Source organism: Myxocyprinus asiaticus, chromosome 25 (assembly GCF_019703515.2).
Source record: "Myxocyprinus asiaticus isolate MX2 ecotype Aquarium Trade chromosome 25, UBuf_Myxa_2, whole genome shotgun sequence".
Taxonomy (NCBI): Eukaryota; Metazoa; Chordata; class Actinopteri; order Cypriniformes; family Catostomidae; genus Myxocyprinus; species Myxocyprinus asiaticus.
In genome coordinates, this window is record NC_059368.1 from 9,045,614 (window position 1) to 9,067,337 (window position 21,724).

Consider the following 21,724-nt stretch of genomic DNA (forward strand, 5'->3'; position numbering starts at 1 on the left):
GTTTCAGTTCAAAGTCCTCCCTTTCGGCCTGTCCTTGTCCCCTCGTGTCTTAATGAAGGTTGCAGAGGCAGCCCTTGCCCTGTTAAGGGAAGTGGGCATTTGCATCCTCAACTATCTCGACGATTGGCTAATCCTAGCTCACTCTCGGTATGTGTTGTGTGCACACAGGGACCTGGTGCTCTCGCACCTCAGCCGACTAGGGCTTCGGGTCAAATGGGGAAAGAGCAAGCTCCTCCCGGTTCAGAGCATCTCTTTTCTCGGCTTGGAGTTGGACTCCATCTCGTTGACGCACGCCTCACGAACGAGCGCACACAGTCTGTGCTGACCTGTTTGAAGGCGTTCAGACAGAAGACAGCGGTTCCACTGAAACTGTTTCAGAGGCTCCTGGAGCATATGGCATCCTCAACGGTAGCCACCCCACTCGGGTTGATGCATATGAGACCGTTTCAGCACTGGCTCCAGACTCGAGTCCCGAGATGGGCATGGCGCCACGGGACACATCGCGTGGCCATCACGCCGGTCTGTCACTGCCTCTTCAGCCCTTGGACCGACCTCACATTTCTATGGGCAGGCATTCCCCTACAGCAGGTCTCCAGAATGGGCTGTGGCGCTGTATGCAACGGGCATGCAGCCGCCAGCTCCTGGACGGGCCCACGGCTACGTTGGCACATCAACTGCCTCGAAATGCTGGCAATTCTGCTCACCCTGCAGAGGTTTAGGCCATTGATCCAGGGCAATAAATATGTGTTAGTTACTAACTAAATGTGTTAGTTCGGACAGACAACATGGCAACGGTAGCATATATCAACCGTCAAGGCGGTCTACACTCCCGTTGTATGTCACAACTCACCCGCCGTGTCCTCCTCTGGAGTCAGCAGCACCTCAAGTTGCTGCGAGCTACTCACATTCCAGGCGACCTCAACACTGCAGCGAATGCGCTGTCACGGCAGGTTACCCTCAGAGGAGAGTGGAGACTCCACCATCAGGTGGTCCAGCTGATTTGGAGTCGATTTGGGCAGGCACAGGTAGACCTGTTAGCTTCCCAAGAATCCTCCCACTACCCGCTCTGGTACGCCCTGACCGAGGCACCCCTTGGTATAGACGCGCTGGCACACAGCTGGCCCCCTGGACTTCGCAAATATGCCTTTCTCCCAGTGAGCCTACTTGCAAGGTCAGGGAGGATGAGGAGCAGGTCGTCCTGGTAGCACCCTACTGGCCCACCCAGACACGGTTCTCGGACCTCATGCTTCTCGCGACAGCCCCCCCCCCCCCCCCGGCGAATTCCCCTGAGGAAGGACCTTCTTTCTCAGGGACGGGGCACCATCTGGCACCCACAACCAGACCTCTGGAATCTCCATGTTTGGCCCCTGGACAGGACGCGGAAGACTTAAGCAGCCTACCACCCGCGGTGGTAGACACGATCACTCAGGCTAGGGCCCCCTCTACGAGGCGCCTGTATGCCTTGAAGTGGCATCTGTTCGCTAAGTGGTGTTCTTCCTGACGCGAAGACCCCCAGAGATGTGCAGTCGGATCGGTGCTTTCCTTCCTGCTGGAGAAGTTGGAAGGGTGGCTGTCCTCTTCCACCTTGAAGGTGTATGTTGCTGCTATAGCAGCACACCATGACACAGTAGACTGTAAGTCCTTAGGGGAGCATGATCTGATCATCAGGTTCCTGAGAGGCGCGAGGAGGCTAAACCCCTCCAGACCGCACCTTGTTCCCTCATGGGACCTCTCTGTAGTTCTTCAGGGTCTACAGAGAGCCTCCTTTGAGCCATTGCAGTCAGCTGAGCTTAAGGAACTCTCCTTGAAGATTGCCCTCCTGACTGCGCTCACTTCCATCAAGAGGGTAGGAGACCTGCAAGCGTTCTCTGTCAGCGAAACGTGCCTGGAGTTCAGTCCGGGCTACTCTCACATGATCTTGAGACCCCGACCGGGCTATGTGCCCAAGGTTCCCACGACCCCTTTTAGGGACCAGGTGGTGAACCTGCGAGTGCTGCCTCAGGAGGAGGCAGACCCAGCCCTGTCATTGCTGTGTCCGGTGCGCACTTTACGCATCTATTTGGATCGCACGCAGAGCTTTAGGATCTCTGAGCAGCTCTTTGTCTGCTTTGGTGCACAGCGGAAAGGAAGCGCTGTCTCCAAGCAGAGGATCGCCCACTGGCTCATTGACACCATAGCTATGGCATATCACGCCCAGGACATGCCGCCCCCGGTAGGGCTATGAGCCCATTCTTCCAGGGGTGTAGCGGCCTCCTGGTCCCTGGCCAGGGGTGCCTCTCTAACAGACATTTGCAGAACAGTGGGCTGAGCAACACCCAACACCTTTGCAAGGTTCTACAACCTCCGGGTGGAACCGGTTTCACGCAATACAAGCGGATAAGCCCGGGATAGCCGGCCGGGTGTATCGCTTGCACATAGCACCTTTCACCTCCTCTGGGCTGAAGATGTGCACCATTAATTCCCAGTAGTGTTCACAAACTATGTTCCCTGGTTGACTTCCTCCGAGCCCTGTGGCAGTCGAGTTTTCAGAGAGACTCGCTGCCAGCCCAGTACACGTGCTAACTAAGAGCCCTGTTCTGGGGTAGGTGCTCTGCATGTGGCAGTTCCCTGTAAGGTAACCCCATGCGATATATATCTTCTGCTAATTCGTTTCCCTGTTGGCAAACTGCATCTTCCTTGGGCAGAGCCCCCTCTGCCACAGTCTCAATGTTTGTAGTAACTCCTCCCCTGTTGGGTAGGATCTACCATGAGACTTCTCCACATGGTCGGCAAGACCATGTGATGTATTTTCCACTTAAATATCCCCCCTCTCTTTGGGCGATGTGTGGTCTCCGCAGTGTCCTCCCCTTGGGAGGGACACCCCCCAACTAGACCTGGCGGCCCTGTCGGATAATCCCCCTTGTTTTTTAGGGAGTGGAAAAAAAGAAGGGGAAAAGAGGCCACAACTGGGTTAGCCTGTCTCTATCTTTTGGGTAGTCGACTTGTCCCCAAAGGGCCATTCGACACTCATAACTATGTTGGGGGAGGTTACGTGTTGGCCTGGTGTGCTGACTATGAGGCACACAGTTTTCTGCCCGTCACACACCGCCAGTTCACGTAACACAGTTCAGCCAGTTGCGGCGTTTTGTATAGGGACCCCTAGTGTCACTACATCGACGCAACGTTGAGTGAGTGACAGATAGGGAATGTCCTGGTTACTTACGTAACCGCCGTTCCCTGATGGAGGGAATGAGACATTGTGTCCCTCCTGCCACAACGCTGAACTACCCGCTGAAATGGCCGGACCTTGTCTCGGCTCCTCAGCATAAAACCTGAATGAGTGGTTGCATACCACCTCCTTTTATACCCATATGTCTGGGGAAGTGGCATGCAAATACCACTCGCCAATTTTCATTGGCCTTTTATCAAAGACCAGAGGTGTCTCGGGCTTCCAAGAGTGACCCCTAGTGTCACTATATCAACACAATGTCTCGTTCCCTCCATCAGGGAACGGAGGTTACTCAAGTAACCAGGATGTTCTATGTTGTTAAACCAGTGTGATTCAAACGATGGATCTGCAACATAGTTACTATGGTGTCGGGAAACAGCCATGACTAGCTAGTCAATTTCTACAACGACGCATCGTACTGTTGTGGTTACACAGTGAGATATGTCGTTGTTTGGGAAACACATCCCTGGACACCACAGAACCTCTGTGTTATCCTTTTCAGGTAAATCAGATCAGCCCACAAATAGCTTACTTAGAGTTGTCTCTGCATATTAAGCCAGGATAGGAGAAAGTATTAAAAAAAACACACACACATTAAATTAGCTCTTACTTTTAATTATTATCTAGTTGTTTGCCCCATTTTTTTTTTTTCTCATAATGTTGTATTGTTCAATTTCAACACATAGTTAAATGGCAGGTACATCAAGACATTATAATCTGACATCCTGATGTGGACAGGCCCATGAAAAATTTCATTGTACCTCACATGTGTTACAGTATGTGGCCTTATCAGTATCTTTATAGCAGAGATTACTCAGAGGGTAAAGTCAGGCTAAAAGTTCACTGTAAGTTCCATTGTCCACAGATCTCCTTCCCACACAATTACACAGAATTAAATGCGAATTCAAATGCTTGTCAAATAATGATAAAATAAAACCTCCTTTGTACTGAAAAAACAGGGTCCACAGGTGTTGCACAAGGCATTTACTTGAAGTAAAACCAAGAAGTTTGGATTTTTCCAAACGTTCAAGTATTTGTCAAGATCAATATTGTATGCACATAATCAAAATATTTTCTGATTTGTCAAAATTTTATGAATTAAATATGTTTTTAATGGCATTTTTAATTATTCATCTAAGCTATGAAATAAAACAAACTGGAACAATGGAAATTATGGAAAAATTTCAAACAATTCTAAATTACTTTATAAAAGATATTCCTCAAAGTAACCACCATTTGTCTAGATGACATCTCTGCACCCTCTGGGCATTGTCTCAAACAATTACATGACATGTCCACCTGGATGCTTTAAAAACTTTAAAGCATAATTTTTTCTGAATGAGTTCACATGTATGGTGTACACTTCATGGCTGATTTTCCTTCACTTCCTGGCCCAAATGGTCCACTTAGAAAATGAAATCAAAATTAAAATGTAGTTTTGTCGAGAAATGTGTATGCACAATTTATTGTACACTTTACACAGTATAGTATAGTATACTAGATTATAGTATAATATAGTAGAGTGTAGTATAGTACAGCACAACACAGTAAAGAAATTCATAGTAGCATGGCACGGTACCATATAGTGTAGTGTAGTGTAGTGTAGTGCAGTATAGTATAGTATAGTATAGTACAGTATAGTAAAGTACAGGTAAGTATATTAAAGTATAGAATGGTAAAGTACTATAGTATAATACAGTGCAGTACAATATAGTATAGTATAGTATAGTATAGAACAGTACAATACATTACAGTATAGTATTGTATATTACAGTGTGACACAGTACAAAATAGTATATAATAGTAGCACAGCACCGTAGAGTACAATATAGTATAGTACAGTACAATACAGTATAGTATATTAGAGTACATCTCAGCATAGTATAGTACAATAGTATAATAGGCTGTAGTACAGCACAGTACAGTATGGTAGCACAGCACAGCACTGTATGTTATAGTATAGTATAATACATTACAGTACAGATCAGCATAGTATAGTATAGTACAATAGAGTATATTATAATAGGATGTAGTACAACACAGTACAGTATAGTAGCACAGCCCAGCACTAGTGGTATAGTCTAGTATCCACCATTTTTCTGAATGTGGAAGTGTTCCACGATTCTACTGTTTTCAGCTTCCGGTCTCCAGTGTTTTCAGTCGCATCGGTGTATATTATTAGCGGGTAATGTAATGTTTAAGGTATTTCATTTGTAATAAATGGTCAAAAATACATGCCGATATTTCACAGAGTACAGATGACAGTTTTTTTACAGTGTTTTATAGACAGTGCCTACAACTGCACAAGTTGATCCTGAAATGTATTTTTACACCAAGTAACACTTAAATGGTTGTTTTTCTTTTCTGGATCACTCGTTTTGGTAGTATTTACTTGGCGTCTTGAGACCAGAAATACAAAACAAGCAATTAAAATCATCATTGCGCCGTCCAGTGGTTGCTAGTATAGTATAGTATAGTATAGTACGTAGCCGCGGCCCGTGCATTTTAAGCCTAGTCCTTCAGTGCGATTCATGTCATTAAGAAAACACAGTTTCACAATGAATAAAACTCCGTATGCCTATCATATATTACGTCGCAGCCAACTAATAATACCAACTGACATTTTAAAAACACGTCCATGCACGAAAGCCAGAACCAAGGAGGTCTAATACCAAGAAAAAACTCTCTAATAATATTTGCGATTTAAATTTTGCTTGCAATACATTTTGTTTCGTCAGGGTACACGGTTACTTTTCAAAACTTGATCCGACACTGAATGCTCACGCAGCCTAATTTACACTTAGAAAACTCCTGATGTTGCTATAACAATGCAAAAAGCAATTACTAATTTGCTTGAAGTGAAAATCAGCCCTCCTTTCCTGTTTAACTAATCAATCGCACGATCATCCAGAACATCTCAGGTTTTAAAATCCATAACGATCTCTTTCTCAGTGGCAATAACATCAGTGATGATAGCCGACTCGTCAGCAAGATCTTGCGCTCTTTGCTTTCAAATTACGTACATCACTTAAAGCGTGATTGCGTCACTCAAGGCCAGCTAGAAGGCCTGGACTGGGACATATCCTAAAGACCACACCCACCAAGAACAAATAAATCAATCTGATTGGCTGATGAATCTGACAATCTGATTTTAGATGCCTATTCACTGCAGTGTTGAGGGATTCTGTGGAAATTCTGAAGGCCTGACAGGGTGGAGCGCAGACTCACGCGCTGCTTTGGCTTCGGGCATGCGATTTGTGAAACAGTTGTCACACTTTGCTTGTAAGCACCGAGGAATAAATTCTGATTGGATAAACTTTTTGTTTTTTGCTATTCGTTTGTAGATGAATTAGGAGTGGAAAGCGATTGAAAATACATAGGCAAAAAGGTCAATGAGAATGAAAGGATGAAAAAATATTTATTTATTAGACATGTTATGCCAGCAGAGAAGGCTTTGCTGGCCCTGAGAAATTACCACTGATAGTACGCTATAGTACAGCACAGTACAGTATAGTAGCACAGCACAGCACAGCATAACACAGTACAGTATAGTATGGTGTGGTATGGTATAGTATACTGTAGTATAGTATAGTATAGCAGTGAACCTTTTACTGGCAGTGTTACACTTACAGGCACAATCCCCCTGCAGTAACACAGGGTTAAATGCCATGATCCAGGGCACAATAGTCACTGTAATTTCTTACCAGGCTCAAACCAGCATCCTTTTACTTACCAGCCCTAAACTTACCCACTACACCACCACACCACACCACCACCCCACCACCACAATCAATGCTTTTACCCATCGATATAACCAAGACTGATGATGCAGCCAAATTTCACCAGTGTGTTAATGTATGCAACTACAATCTCAGCGTGACTAATTTTCAGCACATCTTACTTAGACATAAAACAAAGAAGTTAAATTATCTGGTTTAAACTGGTTTTCTTAAATCATGATGGGTGGAGCAGCATGACCATTCAGTGACCCTTCAGATATGGATAAATCAAACTTCACACAAGATGACTGATCAAAACAGTCAAGTCTTGACTGGGAGTCTGCCAACTCGCTGATATTTACAGATATTTCAGCTTTTAACAGAAGAGTTGTTATTAAATAATTTTACAATCTCAGAATCCTAAAACAAGCTGACCAAGGAAATAATTTAAATACACATATACGTTTTATTATCCTTTCAAGCATTATTACTAGTAGTGGTAGTTTTACGTGATAATTCACATTGGGAGCCATCTGTCCAGGTAAGAATATTTTGGAGTATAAAAATGCCATGTATTCTATATAGGCTATAACTTAAATGTTAAATATTTTGAAGCAATATACTAATGAAGAGTTAGTTTAATTTTTAGCATCTTTATTAAATTACAGAAATAGATCGTTTTTTCTTTTTTTCTCCATAGCAATAATTGGTGAGAAAAAATTGGTAAGATATGACGGGGTCTTCATATGAACTGTGTATCCGAAATATATTTGGAAAGTGAAAACAGCAGCGAAATCATTTTCGGTTTGTGGCTGTCTATGAATAAGATCAGGGGGAAAAAATGTCTATTGCCATTACTTCCGTTGTTCCGTATTCCATATTACTTAAAGGAATACTTCAGCCAAAAATGAAAATATTGTCATTATTTACTCAGCCTCATGTTATTCCAAACCCGTATTACTCTTTTCCCCTCCGTGGAACACAAAAGGAGATGCTAGGCAGAATGTTAGCCTCAGTCACTATTCATTTTCATTACATCTTTTTTTCTATACAATGAAAGTGAATGATGACTGAAACTAAAATTATGTGATGTTAGGGGAAATTCAGGTTCATTGGGTCACTTTTCAAATGGCCCAATTTACTAGAATTTTCCCTATAGTGTGATCACCATGCTTTCCTTTAAAAAGTGAGCGTGTATAATTCAGTGTAATGCATCTATTTACTCTCCAGGAAGCCCTAAGCAACTGAGATCATGGGAGACTGGGGGTTTCTCTCTGCTTTACTGGACAAGGTGCAGTCCCACTCCACTGTCATTGGCAAAATATGGATGACCGTCCTCTTCATATTCAGAATCCTGGTTTTGGGAGCTGGAGCTGAGAACGTTTGGGGTGACGAGCGATCTAACTTAGTATGCAACACTGAAACACCTGGTTGTGAGAACGTGTGCTATGACTGGAAGTTCCCCATCTCACATGTTCGCTTCTGGGTGATGCAGATCATTTTCATATCTACTCCAACGTTGGTGTATCTGGGCCACGTGGTGCACATCATTCACCAAGAGAACAAACTGAGAGAAGAGCTGAAAAGGAACCCAACAGCAAAGTCACCGAAATACTCGAATGAAAAGGGCAAAGTCGTAATTAAAGGCAGCATGCTGGGTAGCTACTTGACTCAACTGTTTATTAAGATCATATTAGAAATTGCTTTTATTGTTGGACAGTATTATCTCTATGGATTTATCATGGAGCATAAGTTCCATTGTGAACAATTACCCTGTACGGTTGTGACTGAATGTTTCATGTCTAGACCCACAGAGAAAACCATCTTCATTATTTTTATGCTGGTTGTAGCATGCGTGTCTCTGGCTTTAAATGTTCTAGAAATATTCTATTTGCTTTGTAAGAGGATAACTGGGAAAAAACAGAAATACAGGGAGATAATGTATGCTCATGATACCAGATATCCTTCACCGTTTTCCGTAGAACTTGATCCTGTTAAAGGAATGAGACACAGTGAGCTAAACATGGCCCTTCAAAACAGGTGGGACCAAAGCAAAGGCGGCCATAACACGGCCAAATCTCAGCTTTAGAGTCAGATATCATTAAGAAGTTCTGGGAAAATACATACTACCAATGTAATCAACATTAACAGTAATAAAAAGGTAAAACTTAGCCTATACAGAATTTCACTTTTGTTAATTGTACACTAGAAGACGCTGTAATTTTTTAATTTGCACAAACTCTCCTGTTACTAAAAGGCCAGTGATTTCTCTTTCTCTCTGCATCTTAATACGTTAATATACAGTGTATATATATATATATATATATATATATATATATATATATATATATATATACAGTATATATAAAAAACCTAATTAAATAAATAACGCAAGGAACATGCGTAACTATTATTACACTATTACCCTGCATTTATTGTTAAACATAGAAAAACTAACATATTTTGTGCTCTCACCAAGAATAAACATTGAGATAAATATGCATATGATGAATGACTGATATATGATCTAATGATTATCTATCAATGTATGCCAAATAAATTTTGATTTAATTTGCTTTTAATTGTATAAGGACTAAGATCAGTGGAAGTGAAAAGAGAACAATCATAAAGAGATTTTAGTAGGACTAATATGTTGGTCTATTTTTATTTTTATTTTTGTAAAGAACTTCAATGCAAGCAGAAGCATAGTGTCACAGTCACAGTCACTGTGTTTCCTAGGACTCTTATTTTGAAGTGGGTTATGGTTTTCTGTTTCCCCCAGACTACGTTTCCCAGAATGCACTGCCCTCATCACTGCCATCTGTTCCTCATCACAGTAAAATACATGGGTGTCTAAATATAGATTTATTAATAGGACTGTATGGTATGTAATTCATAGAAGATTTTTATTTATTTTTTCTTTCAGATTAAACAGTTTTACTGGGATTGTATTATATGATTTATCTGTCATTATTTATTAAGATTAACATTATTATTGGTTGATTCTCAAACATAACACAGAACAAAGCAAAATATACATGCACAGAATCAACCATTATCCCCCTTAACCTCCATTAATTCCCTATCCCCCTCCCAATCCCCAACACCACCCCAACCCCCAACAAACGTTTCTGTGGTCCAAGCCTAAGTATACACATATAAACACAAAGAGAAAAAACAAAACAAAAATGGGTTTCTCTCCACATGGCCCTCACTGAGAGCCTTCCAGAAAGGTCATGTATTTGTCCCATTTCATACCATATGCATCTAATCAGCCAAGCTGTTTGTATGGCATCTTTTCAAATGCCACCACCCTGCCCAATTCGGTGAACAATTCTTGAACTGAGGGAGTGCCAATTGACTTCCATCATCTAAGAATTATTTGTCTGCCAATCATTACACTAGTTTGGACCCAGCTTTTTATATATTTGTCACCTACTTTAATAACCACCCCATCACCTAATATACATAGTCTGGGGCAGAATTAAATTTGAGTATCTAAAACCTCACAGATAAAATTCTGGACTCTTAACCAGAATTCTTGTTTCTTGGCACAGAACCACAGAGCATGGGCCATGTCTCCATCCTACAACTGACATCGCTAGCAGGTAGGTGTGTCCTTTAAACCAAGCCTAAACAATCTAGAGGGAGTCCAGTAGAAACTATGCAAAATCTTAAACTGAATAAGGCGTACCCTTGCATCCCTAAAAATAGTTAAAAAATAAATTAAAAAAAATTATTTCCCACTACCCATCCTCCAATACTAAGTTCAAATCTCTTTCCCATAACCACTTAAGAGATGTTAAAGCCCCACCACTAAGACTCTGAATCAACAAGGAATAATATACTGATGCTTCATGCCCCTTTCCCAAGGCTGTGAGCACCATACAGGGGGTGTTTGCAGCTTTAGGGGGCTGTGTACTGCCACAAAAAATAGTACAAAGTAAATGGCACAACTGTAAATATGTGAAAAATTAAGACCTAGAAATCCCAAATTGCTGTGTTATATTTTCAAATGATCTCAAACCTCCATTTTCATAAAGGTCACCAAGTGTTACAACACCCCTCTCAATCCATTCCTTCCAGCAAAAGGGGGATTTGTTAATACACAATATGGGGTTCAGCCATATGCTTGAGAAACACAAATATCAAAATTGAACAAATGGGAAACCTTTATCCATACTGAATGTAAGTGTGATATAATGGAATGCATACTTACTTCTCCAGGCAGTTTGATAGAAAGACTTTACAATGGCGAGATTGGGGCAGGGAGGGACTCTCTCAGAAGAGACCAATGGGCCAAGTGTCTAAGATTAAAAGCATAGTTATAAAACAAAATTTGGGGGAGGCCTACACCTCCTTTGTCACCTCCTTTGTCTATGTAACTTACTGAAATGCAACCAAGGTCGTTTACCATTCCAAATAAAGGACTTAGATATTCTATCAAATTGTTTAAAATAATATAGACAAACTTCTAAAGGGAGAGACTGTAGTAGATAATTGAATTTTGGGATACAATTCATTTTTATTACATTGACCTTCCCAGCCAAAGACAAATGTAGTGAAGCCCATCTATCCACATCACACAAGAAAATTTTCATTAATGGATCAAAATTAATTAACTAAATCTCTCAAATTTTCTGGAAATAAAATGCCTAAATACTTCATGCTTTGCTTGGGCAATTGAAAGGCACCAGGTTAGAAAGCCGTGGTAAGGTAATATGCTGTCAGAGCAAGAGCTTCCAATTTAAACAATTCACCCTGTATCCTGAAAATTTGGAGAAGGAATGAATAATTTGATGGATGCTAGGCATAGATCTACTAGGGTCGGAGACAAATAATAATATATTATCTGCATAGAGTAGAAGTTTATGCACCACACCTCCTGCTACAACACCAGGAAAATCATCCTCGTCTGCTAATGGTTCCTTGACAAGACAGAACAATAAAGGGGAGAGAGGACAGCCTTTCCGGGTTCCCCTACCAAGAGAAAAATAATGTGAAATGAATCCATTGGTTTGTACTGCTACTAACGGTTGTTTATAAATGAACTTAATCCACCCAATAAAGGTGTTCCCAAACTCCTACATTTCCAAAATCTTAAAAAGATAGTCCCATTCCACCCTGTCAAACACCTTCTCGGCATCAAGTGAGATGGCAGCGATCGGGGTCTGATCATTCGTTACAGACCACATAATATTTATAAAATGTCTAATATTATCAGAAGAACTACGACCATGAATAAACCTCACTTGATCTACATGTATAATATATGTAATTACTCTACTTATTTGATTAGCCAGAATGCTAGACAATATTTTTACATCTAACTGGATCAGGGAAATTGGATGAAAACTTTTACATTAATTTGAGTCTTTATCTTTTTTTAAGAATGAGAATGTTCAGGGCTTGCATCATGGTTGGCGATAGTTCACCTCTCTTTAATGACTCCATGTAAACTTCCAACATATGTGGAACCAGTACTGTGACATAAAATCTAAAAAATTCTGTGGCAATACCATCTGGCCCCAATGCCTTACCTGTTGTCAAGGCTTTAATTACCTCAACAAGCTCCTCCAAATTAATATCTGAGTCAAGAGAGTTTTTTTGGTCACTCGTCAATTTAGGAAGTTCTAATGGCTCTACAAAGTTGCTAAAATCCTTATCAGTAGACGAAGACATGAAGCTATAAAGATCTAAATAGAATTCTTTCAAGGCTTTATTAATATCTGTGGCAGAATTAAATACAGTAGTGGCCAAAAATATTAGTACCCACTGTAAATATGAGCAAAGAAAGCTGTGAAAAAAAATCTACATAGTTTATCCTTTTGATCTTTCATTCCAAAAATTTACAAAAATCTAACATTTAATTGAAGTAGAACAATTGAAAGAGGGGACATATTTCATTATTAAATAAATATTTGTCTCCAAAACATGTTGGTCACAATTATTGGCACCCCTAGAAATTCTTATGAGTAAAATATATATGAAGTATATTCCCCTTCATATTTTAAATTTTTTAGTGCACTTGGGTGACTAGGAACATGAAATTGTTCAGCCATGACTTCCTGTTTCACAGCGGTATAAATATGAGGTAACACACAGGCCAAATTCCCTTAATCATCAATCACAGTGGGTTACACTAAAGAATATAGTTCTGATGTGCGGCAAAATGTTGTTGAGCTTCACAAAATGGGAAGTGGCTATAAGAAAATAGCCAAAGCATTGAAAATGCCCATTTCCACCATTAGCGCAATAATTAACAAGTTCCAATCAACTGGAGATCTTAAGAATCGGCCTGGAAAAGGATGTGTGTCTATATTGTCTCCACGCACAGTGAGCAGGATGGTTCAAGTGGCCAAAGAATCTCCAAGTAACACAGCTGGAGAATTGCAGAAATTAGTTGGGTCTTGGGGTCAGAAATCTAAAAAAAAATAAAAAAATAAAAATAAAATAAAAATATTCAGACATCACCTACATCACCACAAGTTGTTTGGGAGGGTTTCAAGAAAAAAAAGCCTCTGCTCTCATCCAACAACAAACTCAAACGTCTTCAATTTGCTAGACACTACTGGAACTTCAAATACAACCGGGTTCTATGGTCAGATGAAGCAAAAAAGAGCTTTTTGGCAGCAAACACCAGTTATGGGTTTGGCGCACACAGAGATAAAGAAGTACCCAATGCCCACGGTTAAATGTGGTGCTGGATCTTTAATGTTGTGGGGCTGTTTTTCTACCAGAGGTCCTGGATATCTTGTTCGGATACATGGCATCACGGACTCTATCAAATACCAACAGATAAAAATCAAAACCTGGCTGCCTCTGCCAGAAAGCTTACAATGGGCCCTGGTTGGATCTTTCAGCAGGACAATGATCCAAAACAAACATCAAAATCAACACAAAAATGGTTCACTGACCACAAAATCAAGGTTCTGCCATGGCCATCCCAGTCCCCTGACCTGAACCCCATAGAAAATTTGTGGGATGAACTGAAGAGGAGAGTCCACCAATATGGACCTCTGAATTTGAAGGATCTGTAGAGATTCTGTATGGAGCAATGGTCTCAGATCCCTTGCCAGGTGTTCTCCAACCTCATTAGGCATTATAAGAGAAGACTCAGAGCTGTTATCTTGGCAAAGGGAGGCTGCAAAAAGTATTGAATAAAAGGGTGACAATAATTCTGGCCAATGCATTTTGGAGAAATATTTCCCCTATTTCAATGGTTTTACTTCAATTAAAGGTTAGATTTTTGTCAATTTTTTGAATGAAAGATCAAAAGGATAAACAATGCAGATTTTATTTTCAATCTGGCCAATATTTATGGCCACTACTGTATATTGCTATCAGAAGACTTCACTGAAGGAATGGTGAAAAAAAAAAAAAAAAACTCTCTTTGTTTTATGTATCTGACAAGAAGTTGTCTTGCTCTACATAACCAAAACTCAACCTTCTGTGACAGAATAGTATTGTACCTATATTTTAGCTGGGTCAACTCCCTAAGACCATTGGTTGACATTTGGCGTTTCAGCACTTTAATACTCTTTTCCAAATCTATGAATTCTTGTGCTTTGTTCTTTTTAATGAATAAGACATTTTGTATGATCCGCCCCCTAAGAACTGCCTTAAGTGCCTCCCATGCAACGCCCACAGAGGACACTGAGGACCAGTTGGTTTCTACATAAACACTGACTTCTGTCTTTAAAATTTGTTGAAATTCAGGGTTTTGTATAAGGGATGTATTAAAGCACCATCTATATGATTTTCTTTTCTCTATATGCAGCAACATCTCTAAACACACCAAAGCATGATCTGAAAATATAATGTTCCCTGTTGAGCTTAGATATATATAAAAAATCTATTCTAAAGTAAATCTTATGAACTGATGAAAAAAGTGAAGTCCCTCCCTGATAGATTCAGAAGTCTCCAAATGTCTGTAAGACCAATATTTTTACACATCCTCTGATGTGTCAATGTTGCTCTAAAGGGTCTACACACTTTTGCATCACTATGATCAAGGACTGGATCCATTAAAAGATTGAAGTCTTCACCCAAAACCATATCATGAAGGATCCCAGTGGCTTGTAGCTTCCCCTCAAGATCTATAAAAAAGTTTTGATCATCAGCGTTGGTTGCATAAATATTAGCCAAAATAAGGTTTTGCCTCTGTATTTCAGCCAAAACAATAATGACTCTTCCTAAATTATCTTTGATCTGTTTGAGACATTTGAATTGTAAATGTTACTTATCAATGTGATGACTTCCCTGCTCTTACTCGAACCAGCACTGCAAAACACATGCTGTGAAGAAAGGTGCATTTCTTGAGGGAACACTATATCATATTTTTACACATAAAGAAAGATACAACCTTCTTTTTATAGGGTGCCCCAGCCCATTAACATTCCACATGGAGAGAAAAATTTTACCTATATTAAAGTGTGACATATTGACATGTAAAGATAAATTGTGTCCCCAAGGAAAAATTATATAGACCACTTTCCAAAATTGATGTAACAAACAAATCCTGAACAACCAACAGAACAGAAAAAAAATGCGCTTCAACCCACCCATAACCCTAAGCCAGTTTCCAGCTCTCTCACATAGTTTACATTTTACTAATCTATCAAGTTTTATGTGATCTAGAATCTTGCACTCACCTCAATACTTTCAGCAGTCGCCACAAACCTTGATGCAGTTGCTTCAGTCATGGTGATTTGCCTTGGCATTTTAGGCACAGCAGCCATTTTTCAGAGGAAAAGTGACTCTCCAGAGTTGATTTTCTTTTATGTTCTACGACAATGTTGCATGGTCGTAGAACAAAATAGTTTGCCTCCACTTTCGTGTAAAACATGCGGGTATTGTTTTGCACGGTCTTTCGCAGTGATGTTTGTTGGTAAATTAGACCTTTTAGCTGTACACATGTTTGACGCACGTAAATCGAAGAGGGCTTTGGCGAATGTTCATAGGTTGGGAATTACTGGTCTAGATTACAAATCTGCACACTCCGGGCATCATCTCAACCAACTTTATGACACATCCACCTGGGATGCTTTAAAAATATTAAATTAGTTCACATGTATGGTTGGCACTTGATGGCCGTTTTTCCATCACTACCTGGCATAAATCGTCCACTTAAAAAAATTAATTAAAATGTTATTTTGTCATGAAGGCACAATTTAGATTTGTCAAAAAAACATTCAAGATTTTAAACATAATCCTATAGATCAAAAGATCATGGGAAATATTATGGTTAGTATAGTACAGTACAGTACAGGACACTACAGTATAGTATAGTACAGTAAAATAAAGTATAACATAGTACAATACAGAACTGCACAGTATAGAACAGTACAGTACAATATAGTAAAGTACAAAAGAGTAAAGTATAGTATAGTATAGTATAGTATAGTGCAGCACATTATAGTGTAGTACAGTACAGTACAATATAATGTAGTATAATACAGTAAAGTACAGTGCAATATAGTATAGAATTGTACAGCACAGTAAACAATTCCATTATAGTAGCACTGCACATTAGAGTACAATAAATTATAGTACAATATAATATAGTATAAAGAATAATGCAGTACAGTAAAGTACTTCATTATACTGTAGTAGCACTTTACAGTATAGTACAGTAAAGTACAATTTAGTATAGTATAGTAGCACAGCACAGTAGAGTACAATATAGAATAGCACAGTACAGTATAGCACAGTACAGTATAGTATAGTATAGTATAATATAGTATAGTAGCACAGCACAGTAGAGTACAATATAGAATATCACAGTACAGTACAGTATATTATAGTAGCTCAGCACAGTAGAGTTCAATATAGAATAGTACAGTACAGTACAGTATATTATAGTATAGTAGCACAGCACAGTAGAGTACAATATAGAATAATACAGTACAGTACAGTCAGGGTTGGGAGTGTTACTTTTGAAATGTTTGTAAAATGTCATTTGTAATGTATTCCATTAGATTACTCAAGATCAGTAACATATTCTAAATGCTTTGGATTACTTCTTCAGCACTGGTAGATTTTTTTCACTTGTTTTGACTAGAGAAACTCTACCAGTACAGTAAGACAAAATACACTTAATGTTAAAAATACATTCTCTAAAAAACCTAAATATCTTATGCTGTGTTGTTTCTAAAACAAGATAAATCAAACTGATCTTGTTTTAAGGATTTTTAGATATTTTTACTGGAAAACAATACAAAAATTGTTATCAAGAAAACTATTTTTAGGGTGTGCTGAGTGACTCCAGCCAGGTCTCCTAAGCAACCAAATTGGCCCGGTTGCTAGGGAGGGTAGAGTCACGTGGGGTAACCTCCTTGTGGTCGCGATTAGTGGTTCTCGCTCTCTGTGGGGTGCGTGGTAAATTGTGCGTGGATCGCGGAGAGTAGCATGAGCCTCAACATGCTGGGAGTCTCCACAGCGTCATGCACAACGAGCCACGTGATAAGATGCACGGATTGACTGTCTCAGAAGCTGAGGCAACTGAGACTTGTCCTTTGCCCCCTGGACTGAAATGAGTAACCGCGCCACCAAGAGGACCTACTAAGTAGTGGGAATTGGGCATTCCAAATTGGGGAGAAAACGGGATAAAAAAAAAACAAAACAAAAAAACGATTTTTGCTCTTATATCAAAGGTCTTACTAGAAAAAAGAAATGATCCAACGTGAATAAAAAATTTTGTTTTTAAAAAAATATAGTATAATACAGTATAGTAGTGAACCTTTGACTGGCAGTGTTTCACAGTGATTGTCAATCCTTAAGGGGATCAAACCAGCATCCTTTCAATTACCTGCCCTACACCCTGGTTTGGGGAGTAACAGAATACATGTAATGGGAATACGTATTTAAAATACAAAATATAAGTAACTGTATTCCACTACAGTTACAATTTAAATCATTGGTAATTAGAATACAGTTACATTCAAAAAGAATTTGATTACTGAAGAGATTACTTTGCATTTTATTGTCATTTGTTTCATTTTATATTTAGTCCTTTCAGATGGAAAACATTTCTACATATAAATGATGCGATCCAAAGTGCTTTTGAACAGCGGTGAAACAATTTCTTATGATGTGTTACATTCATACGAGCAGACAGAGAAGTAAGTTTGAAGTAAGTTTGGAGCAGAAGAAATAGAAATAAACCTTGTGTAAATTGTCAGCTTTATGCTAAGCTAAAATGCTATTTCTAGCCATTTTACATGCACATGTTACCAGGCATGATCATATTTTTTTATCAAGAAAATTCACGCTGGATCATAATTTCTTTTTTTCTAGTAAGACCTTTGATATTAAGGCAAAAATCGTATTCTTGATAAGAATTTTTGTATTGTTTTCCTGTAAAAATATCTAAAAATCCTTAAAACAAGATCAATTTGATTTATCTTTTTATAGAAACAACACTGCATAAGATATTTAGGTTTTTCAGAGAATGTATTTTTAACATGTGTATTTTGTCTTACTGTACTGGCAGAGTTTTTATAGTCAAAACAAGTGAAAAAATCTACCAGTGCTGAAGAAGTAATCCAAAGTATTTAGAATATGTTACAGACCTTGAGTAATCCAACGGAATGCATTACAAATTACATTTTACAGCATGTATTCTATAATCTGTAGTGGAATACATTTCAAAAGTAACCCTCCCAACCCTGCCTACACCACACCACCACCACCACAATCAATGCTTTCATCCAGTGATATAATCAAGACTGATGATGCAGCCAAATTTCACCAGTGTGTGAATGTATGCAATACACTCTCAACGTGACTCTTTGTGAGAACATCTTCCTTAGACATAAAACAGAGAAGTGAAATTGTCTGGTTTAGACTGGTTTTCTTCCATCATGTTGGGTGGGGCATTCAGTGTCCCTTCAGATATAGATAAATCACACTTCAAACATACAAGATGACTAATCTAAACAATCGAGTCTTGACTGAGAGCCTGTTTTTCCAGGTTTTAATGGCAGAGTTGTAATTTAATAATTTAATAATCTCAGAATAAAACAAGCTGATAAAGGAAATAGTTCATTTAAATACTAAGTTGTAGTTTTACGTGATAATTCACATTGGGAGCCATCTGTCCAGGTATGAAAATGTTGGGATATTTTTGGAGTATAAAAATGTAATGTATTCTATATAGGCTGTAACTTAAATGTTGAATATATTCAAGCAATATACTGATGAAGAGTTACATTTTTAGCATCTTTATTAAATTACAGAAACAGCATGATTCTGTCTGTAACACTATATAAAGTAGAAGCTTCTACTTTATAGCCTCTAAAGTTTCAGATCACCAAAATCAGTAAACCCCAAAACCATTTTTATTTGGCTGTTTTTCCTTTGTTTTTGTTTTTTTGTTGTTTGTTTGTTTTTTTTCATTTATTTGTTTATCTCTAATCTGTGGCTATGATGTCATATTTCTACAAGGTGGCGACAGGTGCATTAAAACCACAAGGCATCTAAAAGTTTTTTCTCCATAGCAATAATTGGTAAGTAAGAATAGGTAAGACATGACTCCTTTAACTGTGTTAGAAATATTTTTGGGAAGTGAAAACAGCAGAAAAATCATTTTCAGTTTGTGGCTGTCTATGAATATGATTTGGGGAAAATTGACAATTGGCTTGATTGCCATTGTTCAATATTTCATAAAGTAATACCTCAACCAAAAGTGAAAATTCTGTCATTATTTACTCACCCTCATGTTGTTCCAAACCTGTATTACTTTTTTTATTCTTCCGTGGACCACGAAAGGAAATGCTATGCAGAATGTTGGCCTTAGTCTCTATTGATTTTTATTACATCATTTTTTCCATACATTGAAAGTGAATGATGACTGAAATTAAAATTCTGTACTGTTAGGGGAAATTCAGGAACATTGGGTCACTTTCAAATGACCCAATTTACTAGAATTTACCCTGTAGTGTGATCACCATGATTTCCTTTAAAAAGTGAGCGTGTATAATTCAGTGTAATGCATCAATTTATCCTCCAGGATGCCCTAAGCAACTGAGAACATGGGAGACTGGGGGTTTCTCTCTGCTTTACTGGACAAGGTGCAGTCCCACTCCACTGTGATCGGCAAAATATGGATGACTGTCCTCTTCATATTCAGAATCCTGGTTTTGGGAGCTGGAGCTGAGAACGTTTGGAGTGATGAACGATCTAACTTAGTATGCAACACAAACACACCTGGTTGCGAGAACGTGTGCTATGACTGGAAGTTCCCCATCTCACATGTTCGCTTCTGGGTGATGCAGATCATCTTCATATCTACTCCAACGTTGGTGTATCTGGGTCACGTGGTGCACGTCATTCACCAAGAGAACAAACTGAGAGAGGAGCTGAAAATGAACCCAATGGCAAAGTCACCGAAATACTCAAATGAAAAGGGCAAAGTCATTATTAAAGGCAGCATGCTGGGTAGCTACTTGACTCAACTGTTTATTAAGATCATATTAGAAATTGCTTTTATTGTTGGACAGTATTATCTGTTTGGATTTATCATGGAGCATAAGTTCCACTGTGAACAATTACCCTGTACGGTTGTGACTGAATGTTTCATGTCTAGACCCACAGAGAAAACCATCTTCATTATTTTCATGCTGGTTGTAGCATGCGTGTCTCTGGCTTTAAATGTTCTAGAAATATTCTATTTGCTTTGTAAGAGGATAACTGGGAAAAAACAGAAATACAGGGAGATAATGTATGCTCATGATACCAGATATCCTTCACCGTTTTCTGTAGAACTTGATCCTGTTAATGGAATGAGACACAATGAGCTAAACATGGCCCTTCAAAACAGGTGGGACCAAAGCAAAGGCGGCCTTAACACGGCCAGATCTCAGCTTTAGAGTCAGTCAATGTGCCTATTAAAATATATACTACCATGTAATCAACATTAACAGTAGTATTATAATAAAGGAAACACTCTGCCTATTCACTTTCGTTAATTGTACACTAGATGGCGCGGTAACCTTTCAAGTTGCACACACTAACTCTACAAGGCCAGTGAATTATGTTTCTCTTTGTCTCTGTCAATAAAAAAATCAACAACAAATTAAATAAATAACGCACTTAACAAATTTACACAATTTGTCTGCATTTATTGTTAAACATAGAATATCGAAAGATCTTCAATGTCTTTTGTGCTTTCACCAAAAATAAATATTGAGATAATTATGCATGCAGTATAATGAATGATTGATCTATAATCTAGAATAATAATCTATCAATGTGTGTCAAAGCAATTTAGATTTAATTCGCTTTTAATTGTATCAATGGAAGTGAAAAAAGAAAGATCATAAAGAAATTGTATTTATATGTATTTTTTTTTTTTTTTTTTTAAAGAACTTTAATGCAAGCAAAAGACAATTACACAATGGTCTCCATCACAACAAACACTAATATATATATATATATATATATATATATATATATATATATATATATATATATATATATATATATATTGTTTTAAACATTTCGATTTCATAACAAATTTCCCTCAAATTGCAGTAATAACTAAATTAAATTATATTTAAGATTTATTAATTTAATTTTGTTAAAGATTGCTCACTTTAGTTTGATAGAAATTGTGTATGATTGAAATGCGCAATACTAAAAAAATAACAGATTTTTTGAGTGAAGATAACAAAAGGATACATAGTCAAAGAATAATAAAATATTTATTAATTATGTAATGTTTATTTAATTAAGACATATTCATTATTTAATAATTATAAATATTTATAGAAAGTATTTGATATTTTGTATTTAA

At 38.5% G+C, this 21,724-nt stretch overlaps 2 protein-coding genes across 3 annotated transcripts; both read left to right on the forward strand.

Moving 5' to 3' along the window:
• Nucleotides 1-7,327: 7,327 nt before the first annotated feature.
• On the forward strand, nucleotides 7,328-9,878 carry LOC127416069 (gap junction Cx32.2 protein-like). The gene is made up of 2 exons (XM_051655188.1): nucleotides 7,328-7,468; nucleotides 8,158-9,878. The coding sequence occupies exon 2, from the start codon at nucleotides 8,180-8,182 to the stop codon at nucleotides 9,014-9,016; it is 837 nt and encodes a 278-aa protein (XP_051511148.1). The 5' UTR covers nucleotides 7,328-7,468; nucleotides 8,158-8,179; the 3' UTR covers nucleotides 9,017-9,878.
• On the forward strand, nucleotides 7,427-21,073 carry LOC127416068 (gap junction Cx32.2 protein-like). Of its 2 annotated transcripts, none has more exons than XM_051655186.1 (3): nucleotides 7,427-7,468; nucleotides 19,375-19,436; nucleotides 19,940-21,073. In XM_051655186.1, exon 3 carries the CDS (start codon nucleotides 19,962-19,964, stop codon nucleotides 20,796-20,798), a length of 837 nt encoding a protein of 278 aa, XP_051511146.1. In that variant the 5' UTR covers nucleotides 7,427-7,468; nucleotides 19,375-19,436; nucleotides 19,940-19,961; the 3' UTR covers nucleotides 20,799-21,073. The 2 variants fall into 2 exon arrangements, with proteins under 2 accessions (XP_051511146.1, XP_051511145.1); XM_051655185.1 differs by lacking the exon at nucleotides 7,427-7,468 and adding an exon at nucleotides 18,816-19,032 and having other exon boundaries at nucleotides 19,940-21,069.
• The last annotated feature ends 651 nt before the right edge of the window (nucleotides 21,074-21,724 follow it).